This window comes from Bison bison, unplaced genomic scaffold (genome assembly GCF_000754665.1).
Source record: "Bison bison bison isolate TAMUID 2011002044 unplaced genomic scaffold, Bison_UMD1.0 scf7180017864180, whole genome shotgun sequence".
Classification (NCBI taxonomy): domain Eukaryota; kingdom Metazoa; phylum Chordata; class Mammalia; order Artiodactyla; family Bovidae; genus Bison; species Bison bison.
The window spans coordinates 12,092,168-12,104,773 of record NW_011494752.1 but is presented as its reverse complement, the minus strand read 5'-3'; the positions used below and the strand labels follow the sequence as shown (position 1 = coordinate 12,104,773).

Genomic DNA, 12,606 nt, shown 5'->3' with positions numbered 1-12,606 from the left:
GAAGGAGACATAAGGGATGCGGGTTTGATCCCTGGGTTGGGAAGATCCCTTGGAAGAGGGCATGGCAAGCCACTCCAATATTCTTGCCTGGAGAATCCCATGGACAGAAAAGCCTGGCAGGCTCCAGCCCACGGGGTTGTATGGAGTCAGACATGACTGAGCAAATGAGTGCAGCACACACAAAGTTCCAGTGATTCAGAGTTCCGTGGCTTCCGTGGTCCGTGCTTCTCACTATCTGGAGCAAACGGTTTGATTTACAATACCTTCTGAATGCTCAGAGTCTCCGTGATAATAAGGCAACAAATAGAGAAGATGGCTGAGCCCCTGATTTAGTTGCTTTAGACGCAAGGCTGCAGCTTCCCCAGACAAGCAGGTCCTAGGAGGAGTGCGAGCAGGGCAGAGCTGACTGCAGGAGCTGGGGGAAACTCTCCCAAGAGCAGAAGGCTGACTCGTTACCTGGAGCACTAACTCATCGATGACTGAGCAGGGAGGAGGGCCCCTGGCCCATAGGAATCCTTGAGCTAAGTGTACAAGAAGCCTTCCTGAGAACACACACACACAAAAAGGCTTTGGTGGACGGGCACGCTGAGTCAGAGAAAAGCAAATCCAATAGGTCACCTTCAGATGTGTGTTTCGTGGTTAAAATGGGAAAGCTTCCCTGTGACAACCTGCCTGCTGGCTATTCAGGGGCTCCCTCTTCTGGACACTGCTGGTACCACACCTTCCCCTGACGGCTTGTTCTCAGATTAAGACCCTTCCATCATCACATCCCTGTTCATTTCAATCTTCTATAATACTGTCAGGAATTGGAAATGTATTTTTTTTTTAACTGAATGAAGTACAGACCTATTGCTTCTCAGTCTCTGGAGGTCTTTGGATTTCAGGGACAGGTTATAAATATAATCACACTGTCCTTTGAAATCTTAATTGTTTCAACAATATATTTTACCATTCTCCCGTTGGTTACTGAAATCAAAAGTAGAGAATATTTTACCCAACTTGCAGGTCGGGGTCATTGAGATATGGTAAAGTTGGATAACTATACCATGTTCAAAAATGTGTCTTCACTTCCAGGCCTCCGTCCTTAACTTTTTTCAAGGATCCAAACCGTACACCATGATTGGTAACTTCTGGAAAGGTCTCAGTGGGTGACTTGTCCTTCCTGTAGTCAGTGAAGAATCTTTAGTTCAGAGGGTGCCACTTCCTGATTTTATATCAGTATTTGGTGGGAAGGGGAATTGATTTAGAAGCAACAAGAATCCACCTTTTGGGTTTTTAGAGACAGCCTTAATTTCATCTCCTTTTATGTTGTTAATAAGTCAGCTCACGAGGAGCTTCACTAAAGATGATGACACATATACAGACGAAAGAACCTTCTTCGGACCGCCCTGGTGATGCAACGGTTAGGACTTGCCCTTTCAATGCGGGGAGTGTGGGTTCAATCCCTGGTCGGGCAGCAAAGATCCCACATGTCTCACGACCAAAAAACCAAAACAGAAACAGCAGTGTAACAGATTCAATAAAGGCTTTAAAAATGGTCCACAGTGAACTTTTTTTTTTTTTTTCCAAAAAAAAAAAGAACCTTCTTATGAACCTAACCCAAGAACAGAATGTCGTCTTCATTAGTCATCAGGTTTAGGTTTTAGGTTAGGAAGCTGGCCTCAGTGAAACATAGACTTACCTCTCTGTCTGGGAAGGAAGTTCCCCGAAGCCACTTCTAAGACTCAAGACTTCCTGCCTAAGGAGTGTCCATCCTTTGCGATGTATTTGCATGGATTTGTTTGTTAGGTACCTTAACTTCCAGGATCTCCTCGTGCCTCCTGTCTTTGCTATATTGTGTGTCGGGGGTTCAAGGACACCCATCAGATAAAATCTAGAGGTAATATTCCTGATGCCAAGCCGTTCCCATCCACCACCTAAAAGCACATGCCGTCTCTCCATCTGCTTTGCAGTCCAAGTCCTTGAGCGACAGCAAGAACCGCCACAAAAAGCCCAAGGACCCCAAGCCAAAGGTGAAGAAGCTCAAGTACCACCAGTACATCCCCCCAGACCAGAAGGCGGAGAAGTCCCCTCCGCCCATGGACTCTGCCTACGCCCGGCTGCTCCAGCAGCAGCAGCTCTTCCTGCAGCTGCAGATCCTCAGCCAGCAGCAGCAGCACCGCTTCAGCTACCCCGGGCTGCACGCAGCTCCACCCAAGTAAGTCAGCCAAGCCCGGGGGGCGGGGGCGGGCGGGGGGGGCACCTGGGGATGGAGGCTGGCTGTGGCTTCTCCATCAGAGGACCCAGCGAGTCCCACACCGCACCACGTCCTGTGGTCGGGTCGCCCAGTCTTCCCCGAACCACCAGACACCAGCTGGGTCGGGGGGTGGGTCCCGCAGTTCAACTCAGTTCTGATGCCCTCTACCCAGAGATGGTGTTGGATCTCAGTCTCAAAGCTTGAGGGCTTAGTCCCCCAGGACTGGCCCCTCACCCTCCAGACACCAGTCACAAGTCCAAGTTGTCACCTGTCCTTCTGACAGACCAGCTATTGACTGGACTTTCCAATAACCTCTTCCTTGGGTTCCAATTAATTTCCTAGAGTTGCTCACAGAACTCAGAGAAACATTTTACTTATTAGACTACCAGTCTGTTGTAAAAGCATGTAGGTCCTCATGGGAGCAGCCAGATGGAAGAGAGGCCTGGGGCGGTACATGGGAGTCAGGCAGAGCATCCATGTCCCTCCAGATACACCACTCTCCCCAAATCTCCACCTGCTACACAACCCGGAAGCTCTCCAAACCCCATTCTTTTGGGTTTTTATAGAGGCTTCATTACGTTATTGAGTAGATCATTGGCCTTTGTGAATCAATTCAACCTCCAGCTATTTCTCTTCCCTAGAGGTCAGGGGTGGGACTGAAAACTCCAACTCTCTAATCACATGATTCAGTCTCCAGGCCACCAGCCTCCAAGCTTAAGTGGCTTCCAACAGTCACCTCATTAGGATAACAAAAGACAGCTTTTGTTTTCATGACTTAGGAAACCCCCAGGGTTTTAGAAGCTGTGCCAGAAACCAGGATGAAGACCAAATATATACATTTCCTATTATAAATCACAATGTCATATCCCCATACATAAATCTGACTGTATTTTCAGTACCTCTTCTGTGTTTGTTTTACAGGGAACCAAATGAGCAGATGGCCAGAAATCCAAATGCTTCTTCAGCACCGTTGAGCAATACCCCTTTGTCTCCTGCCAAAAACAGCTTTTCTGGACAAACTGGTGTCTCCTCTCTCAAGCCAGGCCCACTCCCATCCAACCTAGATGATCTGAAGGTATAGGGTTTGGCATTATTTTGTTTTTTTAAAACAAATATTTTTAAATTATTTATGTATTCATTTGGCGGTGCCGGGTCTTGGTTGCGGCATGCAGGATCTTTAGTTGCAGAGTGTGGGATCTAGTTCCCTGACCAGGGATGGAGCCCAGGTCCCCTGCATTGGGAGCACAGTCTTAGCCACTGGGCCACCAGAGAAGGCCCTGGTGTTCAGTCACTCAGTTGTGTGCGACCTTTTGTGACCCCATGAACTGTAGCACTCCAGGGTTCCCTGTCCTTCACCAGCTCCCAGAGTTTGCCCAAACTCATGTCTATCCAGTCAGTGATGCCATCCAACCATCTCATCCTCTGCTGCCCCCTTCTCCTGCCCTCAACCTTTCCCAGCATCAGGGTCTTTTCCAATAAGTTGGCCCTTCACATCAGGTGGCCAAAGGGTTAGAGTTTCATCTTCAGCGTCAGTCCTTCCAGTGAATATTCAGAGTTGATTTCCTTTAGGATTGGCTGGTTTGACTTAAAAATTCAGCAACAATTAAAACACCAGTGAATGTATAAAAGAGGTGAATACAAATCTTTGTGCCAAGCAAGCCTACACAGCATAACAGTCTGAAATTTAAAGTAAACTGGACTGAACAAGTATTCATTTTATTTTAGAATATGAGCTGCATTATTTAATAATGTAGTTTAAATTATTCAGTGCTAGAGCGGATTCTAAAAATGAATGTAGAACTCATTAATTTTAAGTAATTCTAAATTAAAACAATAACGAGTTGCCATTTTTCACTTTTTCAAACCAGTGAATATAGAAGAAAATGGCGAGACAAGGCTAGCCAGGCTAGGGGGCTGAGAGCATATCTTATTGCTTGTGATATAGTCAGTAATTGCAATCCTTTTGAAGATAATTTTTTAAGTAACTCTTAAGGTAATATATACTCACTACTGAAATATGATAGTGTATAAAAAAAGTATTTTAAAAGACAATTGACTCACAGATTCTATAGTATTTCCTTTTAGACTTAAAATATTTGTGAATATGTTTGGTTTTAAAATAATTACTGAGTATATACTTCTGGCATGCTTTTCTATTGTATTATTTATCATGGACTTTTTCATAACTTTTAATATTTCAGTAAGGCTTTTCTTTTTAGTACTGGCATATCATTTCTCCACCTCATTGACCTCCGTCTATTGGACTTCTGCTTCCAAATTTTTGCTATGAAATGTATAATTCACATACACATTTAATTTCTCTAGTTATCTCCCCAGGCTGACTGTTTTTGAAAGCTCTTTGTCCGTGTTGTCACATTCCTGTCCTGAATGTCTGTGCCAATCTGTTCCCAGAAGGACTGTGTTTGGGCAAAACCCCTCAAGCCGGCACGTGCCCAGTGGTCCACCTGGGGCTCGCGGTCAAATGCAGATTCTGATTCGATAGGTGTGTCGAGGGCCCTGAGAGTCTGCATTTCTATCATAAGCTCCCAGATGCTGTCTGATGCTGCTGGGCCCATGGTCAGAATAGCAAGGTTTAAAAAGCTTTTTTTTTTTCCTTAACATTTTTATCGGAGAAGGCAACGGCACCCCACTCCAGTACTCTTGCCTGGAAAATCCCATGGACAGAGGAGCCTGGTAGGCTGCAGTCCATGGGGTCGCTGAGAGTCAGACACGACTGAGCGACTTCACTTTCACTTTTATGCATTGGAGAAGGAAATGGCAACCCACTCCTGTGTTCTTGCCTGGAGTATCCCAGGGACAGGGTAGCCTGGTGGGCTGCTAAGGGGTCACACAGAGTTGGACACGACTGAAGCGACTTAGCAGCAGCAGCAGCAACATTTTTATACAATTATTTTTGCTGCTACTTCACTGACACAAAGTGTTATTATTCATTTCTTTGTCTATCTGGTAAACGCAAAGCTATGTACATATTTATTTCTTGGAATATTAGCTGGTACTCAGATGTTATAGGTCATTTTTCTTTTAATTTTCTTAAAAAATAATTTTTTTTGATGTGGACCATTTTTCAGGTCTTTATTGGATTTGTTACAATATTGCTTCCGTTCTATCTTTTGGTGTTTTGGCCACAAGGCACGCGGAATCTTAGCTCCCCAACCAGGGATCAAACTTGCATTGGAAGGTGAAGTTTTAACCAATGTATTGCTAGGGAAGTCCCCATTTTTCTTTTAATTTTATCTTTTGTTTGTGAAGGGTTGGATTGTGTCCATTACCCAGTTTTAGTTTGGGTGTCAGTATTTTCCTGTGGATACGCTGAGCTTACTATTATTTTCCCTGCTTTTTTTTTTTTTAATGAGATGGCCATTTGTATTTTCTCCCAGTATTTTTGACCTATAGTTTTCAGTTTTGTGGCCAGTATTTTTATTATTAGTCTCTTAGCTTTGAGGTTCAAAAAGACCTTTTTGTACAAAACATCACAAGAGTATCTCCCTATTGATTTCTGGCTGTTGTATTGAATTATTGACACTTAGGTATTTGATACATTTTCCATTTTGATTACAAAAGTAATATGCTGATGAGGGCTATTTTAGAAATGCAGATAAAGAAAACTGTTGGTAGAATTTTAGCTTATTTTTATCCAGACGTTTTCATCTGCAAGCAGACGTTTAGATATATATACACGTACATGTATTTATAGGCTTCCCGTGGTAAAGAATCCACCTGCCAATGCATGAAACATGGGTTTGATCCCTGGGATAGGAAGATCCCCTGGAGAAGGAAATGGCAACCCACTCCAGTATTCTTGCCTGGGAAATCCCATGGACAGAGGAGCCTGGTGGGCTACAGTCCATGGGGTCAAAAAGAATCGGACACGACTGGGGTGGCTAACACAACAGCAACAGACATTTATGGATATAAATGTGGGGTTAAAATAATTCCTTGTGAGTCCACATAACAATAAAGCAAGTACCTTGCACCAACAATTGTGAGGCCTACTCCAAGCCCTTTACAAATCCTAAGCCATTTTTATCCCCACAAAACTGTGTAAGAGAGGTACTGTCACCCCATTTCACAGAGCGATCACTGAGTTGGGAGGAGGCAGGACCAGGATTTGAACTGATGGTCTCATCTCCGCACACACTTCTCTCAGTATATGACTGTTATCCAGCCAGTCACTAAAATTAGGACATTCATGGCAATGCAGAACTGTGATGCTCAAAACTTGGTCCTGGCACCAACAGCATCCTCCAGGAACTTGTTTGAGACCCCGATTCTCAGTGCCCAACCCAGACCTGCTGAATCAGGAACCCCATGGGGGGGCATGGCTCTGCTCTAATGTTCTTGCCAGGTGTGGGGAAAATGGGATGAGCAGGCTGTTCACCAAAGGCACAGAGGCCCTAGCATGTCAGGCTGCCCTGTGTTGCTGGTTGAGGGTTGACGTCTAAACCCAGGCAGGTACCAGCTTTGTCACCTGTTAAATGGGGGCAAGGACTAGGATGGGGGTTGCAAGGCAATAGACCAGATAACCCCCGTGGTTCATCTGAGCTGGACATTTCTACAATGTGAGACCATGAAAACATGGTGTATGGTTTTTTTTTTACAAATCATTAAAAATGTGCAAGATGATATCAAAATTGTTAACAAATAAGGGGACATGTTAGATTCCATTTGTGACATCTTAAAGCTGCCATAACAATACTTAAAAAAAAAAAAAAGATTGTCACTAAGCAGCGTTAACACCAGCCTGGTTTCTTCAGGTCTCTGAGTTAAGACAACAGCTTCGAATACGAGGTTTGCCTGTGTCCGGTACCAAGACGGCCCTCATGGACCGACTCCGGCCCTTCCAGGACTGCTCTGGGAACCCTGTGCCCAACTTCGGTGACATCACGACTGTCACCTTTCCGGTGACGCCCAGCAATGCGCTGCCCAGTTACCAGTCCTCCCCCTCCACCGGCGCCCTGTCCAACGGCTTCTACCACTTCGGCAGCACTAGCTCCAGCCCCCCAATCTCACCCGCCTCGTCTGACCTGTCGGTGGCGGGGTCCCTGCCGGACACCTTCAACGACGCCTCCCCATCCTTTGGCCTGCATCCCTCCCCGGTCCCCGCGTGCGCCGAGGAAACTCTCATGGGCAGTCTGAATGGCGGCTCCATGCTTCCGGAGCTGGACGGGCTGGACTCGGAGAAGGACAAGATGCTGGTGGAGAAGCAGAAGGTGATCAACGAGCTCACCTGGAAGCTCCAGCAAGAACAGAGGCAGGTGGAGGAGCTGAGGCTGCAGCTGCAGAAGCACAAGAGGAGCGGCTGTCCCGACAAGAAGCCGCCCCCCTTCCCAGCCGCCCCCATCAAGCAGGAAGATGCCGTGTCCAGCTGTCCTTTCTCATCCCGGCAAACAGCCATGAAAAGACAGAGCACTGGCTCGGAGGGCCAGCCGCCACCGCCTCGCGAAGACGCTCAGCTCCTGCCCCTGGGGAGCACTCACTGTGCAGAGCCCTCGGGTCAGACCAACGTATTGTCTTCCACATTCCTCAGCCCGCAGTGCTCACCGCAGCATTCGCCCCTCGGGGCTGTGAAAAGCCCACAGCACATCAGTTTGCCCCCATCGCCAAACAACCATTACTTCCTTCCCCCATCATCAGGCACCCAAGGAGAAGAACACAGGGTCTCCTCACCTGTCAGCAGCCAGGTGTGCACTGCACAGGTAAGAACTGGCCCCGTGCTCTTCCCGAAAGTGCGATGTGAATTTACAACTGCTAAGGAGCTGACCTTGGAACTTTGCATGGGGAGGGTTTGCTAAAAGTCTGATAGTAACTCCCGGGCACCACGATCCACAAACCTTTACAGTCAGACAAACTCACTTATGAGACAAGGATGGCAAACTTATTCTGTAAAGAACTGGATGATAAATGTTTTTTCTTTGTGGAATGTAGTCTTTGTCACAGCCACTCAGCTCTACCTCTGGAACCCCAAAGCAGCCATAGACAACATGGTAAATGAATGCACATGGCTGTTCCAATAAAACTTTATTTACAAAAACAAGCTGGGGACTGGATTTGGCTCATGGGGCTGTTCCCAAGACCCCTTGGTGTCAAACTTCATTGTAGGCCAAACTAACTCATCAAAAGGGCCAAAGGGAAAGTTATCAGACCTTACTGTTCTCTCTGAGTAATGGTCTGTAAAGTGCAAATATTTACCTACTGTGTGCCAGGCTCTGTTCTAGTATCTGGGGATTAGTATTGAGCTAGCCAGACAAAAATTCCTATTCTCATGGGGAGACAGACAGTAAGCAAAAGATCTAAGTAAAGTATTTAATATATTAGAAGATGAAACATCTTACAGAGAAAAAGCAGACAAGGGAAATGAGAAGTTTGGAAGTTTAAATGGAAGGGCCAGGGACATCTGAAGGGGGTAAAGGAGAAAACCTTGTAAGTGTTCGGGGTGAAGGCATTATACGCAAAGGAGGAACAGCAAGTGCAAGGGCCCTGTTCTAGGAGCCTATGTGGGATAGTCCAGGACCAGAAAGAAGTTGGTGTGGCGGGAGCAGAATGAAGGGTGTCATAGGGAAGGCCCAGAAGAACATACGGTTCAAAGACTAGACCAAGGGGAGCATCCAAGACTTCCTCTGTCCATGAAACTGAAGAATTATTAGAAAAGTCTAAGTGTCTTTGAGAAAAAAAATTACGAAGATTCTGAAATCTATGTTATTAGGAAGGGAATAGGAAGAAAAGTTAATTGTATCCCTGCCATGCGCCAGGTATTAAGGGGCAATGTACAGGACTTCCCTTGCGGTCCAGGGGCTAAGACTCCATGCTGCCAATGCAGGGGGCCTGGGTTTGATCCCTGGTCAGCGAACTAGATCCCACGAGTGGCAGCTACAAATCCCCTATGCCACAACGAACGTTGAAGATCTCATGTGCTGAAACTAAGACCCAGAGCAACAAAATCAATCTGTCAATAAGTCAAAAAATAACAATAAGATGATCTTTTAAAAAAAATCACTGTATTTTTTTCAAAAGAGGTATGTATGTGAGCAACTCATTAATTGTCAAAACAGCCTTGAGTGAGTGAGTAAATGAAGTCACTCAGTCGTGTCTGACTCCTTGCAACCCCATGGACTGTAGCCTACCATGCTCCTCCATCCATGGGATTCTCCAGGCAAGAGTACTGGAGTGGGTTTCCATTTCCTTCTCCAGAGGATCTTCCTGACCCAGGGATCAAACCTGGGTCTCCCACATTGTAGGCAGATGCTTTACCATCTGAGCCACCAGGGAAGTCCTTACGAATTCCAAAACAGCCTTACGAATTACAATTTGCTATTCTTCACTATTGAGGAAAATAAGGCCCAGGGAGGTGAAGCCAGTTGCCCAGGGTCATGGAACCAAGGATTATCTGATACTATTAATAAAATGTATGCCTCTTTCACGTTGAATATTCTCTACCCTGGGAGTATGAGGTGGGGTAATGCAAATACATTTTTATGAACCCACTAGAGCAACACATTCACATGAAGGATGCTCACTCCTGAGTCAGCACTCTGGGAGGAGCTGAAATTTAACATGGATTCTCATCCTTATTGACAACAGGTGTCAATGTGGTGTTCTCGGAATCAAAAGTACAAGTAGCTCTTGAAATACCTCTGGACCATAAGATGCTGAAGTGAATGATATGGATGCTATCAAGAAGAACCACCACTTGTACAGTAATTGATGGCTTACAAAGCACTCTTTGAAGACATGAATGATTCCATGATAAAAAATGAATAAATAAAAAGACAAAGAGCAATATAGGATAACATCACTGAGCAGCATGATGTTAAATGCTACACAGAGCCTTAGGGGAGTGGGTGTCGACCACGAAGGGCTAGCAGAGTGGGAGGACTTGCAAAGGGATTTGGACTTGAGGAGTTGCAAGAGGAGAATCAGGAAAAGGTCATTCCATGTGAAAAAAGCATAAGCAAAATGTACACGTTGTGGCTGGATTAGCAGAATTTAAGCTCTCAGAGGGCTTCCCTGGTGGCCCAGTGGTAGAGAATCCACCTATAATACAGGAGACATGGGTTTGATCCTTGGGTTGGAAAGATCCCCTGGAGAAGGCCATGGCAACCCACTCTAGTATTCTTGCCTGGAGAATCCCATGCACAGAGGAGTCTGGTGGGCCACAGTCCATGGGGTCATAAAGAATGAGACGTGACGAAGCAACTGAACATGCCCACACGCAAGCTCACAGAGGGAAATGAATAATGCTTGACTGTGGAGCATTTTGAAGACTCACCCTGGTTAGATGTGGACCCTCCATTGTAGACATGTGGAAACCATGGAGAGTTTGTGAGCAGAAAGTGAAGTGTCCAAAGCTGGATTTGAGGCCTTGGTGATGGAACTTAGGGAGGTTTGGAAAGATAAGACACCAGGGCAGGGATCAGCCATTTCATCTGTCCTTCTTCCTCTCCACAGAACTCAGGGGCACACGAGGGCCACCCTCCAAGCTTCTCTCCCCAGCCTCCCAGCCTTCACCCCCCTTTCTCTGGAGCTGCGGCAGACAGCAGTCATGCTGTCGGGGGCAGACCTTCTCCCAAAAGCCCAGGTGTGCAGCAAAAGGTAGGCGCCTGGAGAAAGGTTTAAGCTGGGAGCCAACTTGGCCTCGTCTATCTCTGTGGCCCCTCTCCTCCCCGTGTTGAGGTTCAAACAGAAAGAAATGACATTTTGGATAGAAACAAGTTTACTTGAAAAGGACAGAAATGGATATACGGATATAAGTCCGAGTATTCCAAGGCATCATTTCCTTGGTTCATCCCAGAAATTATGACAAGTAAAATGGCCTTGGCGGGTTTGCAAAAGAGTGTGGCGAACAGACCAAGTTCAGTGAAGTTGAAGATAGGAGTCAGGGAGCATGGGGAGAAAAAATGCAGAGAATGAGAGAAATAGTGGATCCTCGGAAATGAATGGAGAGGTGCAGAAAGTTGGAGTCGCCAAGTAAAAGGGAGGAGATGACACATGTCAGTAGGCGGGAGAATCAGAGAGGTAAAAGATGCAGGATATGGGGAATGCAAGGAGCAGTGGGAAGGTAGTCAAAAAGGAGGCAGACTTTTATGTAGCAGCCTGGATGGGAAGGGGGCTTGGGAGAGAATGGATGCGTGTATATGTATGGCTGAGTTCCTTCACTCTTCACCTGAAACTATCACAGCATTGTCTGTTAATGAGCTATATATACCCCAATACAAAATTAAAAGTTCAAAAAAAATATAAAATTAGTCTTAAAAAAAAAAAAAAAGGTGGCAGACACGAGTTGACCATGACACAAAAGCGCTGCATGCCACAGGGCAGGGCATCATTTGGGGATGGAGACTCTGTAATGTCCTAGGTACCCCCACAGAACACACTTACAGCACACAGGGCTGGCTTATGAAGAGACACTCCAGCAATATCTGCATATACACTCACTTAGGAATGAAACGGGCTTCCCTGGTGGCTCAGATGGTAAAGAATCTGCTGTCAATCTGAGAGACCTGGGTTCAATCCCTAGTTTAGCAAGATCCCCTGGAGAAGGGAATGGCTACCCACTCCAGTATTCTTGCCTGGGAAATCTCATGGACGGAAGAGCCTGGAGGGCAACAGTCCATGGGGTGCAAAGAGTTGGATATGATTGGGCAACTAATACTTTCACTTAGGAACAACACAGGCTGAGAGATAAATTACTCTGGAAATGCCTGGGTTGATAGAGCTCTTTGTGTTGGACTGGACAGACACTTGGCTTCTTTCTCATCTCGCTTTCTCCCAACAGACAGGGTGCCCCTTAGAGGAGGGGAATGAATTTCTGAGGCTCCCATCCTGAGATGCCTCCAGCATCGCATCCACAGTGATGTGTCCTGTTGTTCATATACATCTGTAACATATCTGTGATATATATTTAAGCCCCAGATCTTTTTCCCCTTTAATCAATTTTTTCTACAGTTGAGTCTATAGTTTCTAAAACAGGAGCTATATACAATGTCGATGCATGGATTGATCGTCTTTCTTTGAATTTTACTCACGCAGATGGCGGGTCTGCACTCTTCTGATAAGGCAGGGCCAAAGTTTCCAATTCCATCCCCAACTTTTTCCAAGTCCACTTCCGCAGTTTCAGAAATAACCCAGCCGCCATCCTACGAAGATGCAGTGAAGCAGGTAAGCGCACGATTTGATCTTCATGGAAGAACAGACTGACTCAGTGCATGTTGTTTTATACGATGTGGCTTCACGAATGTAGATTCTGTGGCCTCCCCTGCCAGAACAAGCAGACTGTCCAGATGCTCACTGTGAAGAAGCGTGGTGTGTGTAGACACGCTGTATGAGGCAGAGAGACAAGAGGCTGACTTAGC

At 46.1% G+C, this 12,606-nt stretch overlaps 1 protein-coding gene across 3 annotated transcripts in view; it reads left to right on the top strand.

Moving 5' to 3' along the window:
• The window catches only part of MYOCD (myocardin), a 93,148-nt gene that overhangs the window by 67,776 nt on the left and 12,766 nt on the right, over positions 1–12,606 (top strand). For 2 of the 3 annotated variants that reach the window (XM_010842992.1, XM_010842993.1), the window contains exons 8-12: positions 1,953–2,197; positions 3,158–3,311; positions 7,012–7,953; positions 10,703–10,846; positions 12,284–12,412. In XM_010842992.1, the coding sequence (XP_010841294.1) occupies positions 1,953–2,197; positions 3,158–3,311; positions 7,012–7,953; positions 10,703–10,846; positions 12,284–12,412 (1,614 nt within the window). The remainder of the gene's footprint in view (positions 1–1,952; positions 2,198–3,157; positions 3,312–7,011; positions 7,954–10,702; positions 10,847–12,283; positions 12,413–12,606) is intronic. The other variant, XM_010842994.1, reaches the window with a different exon arrangement.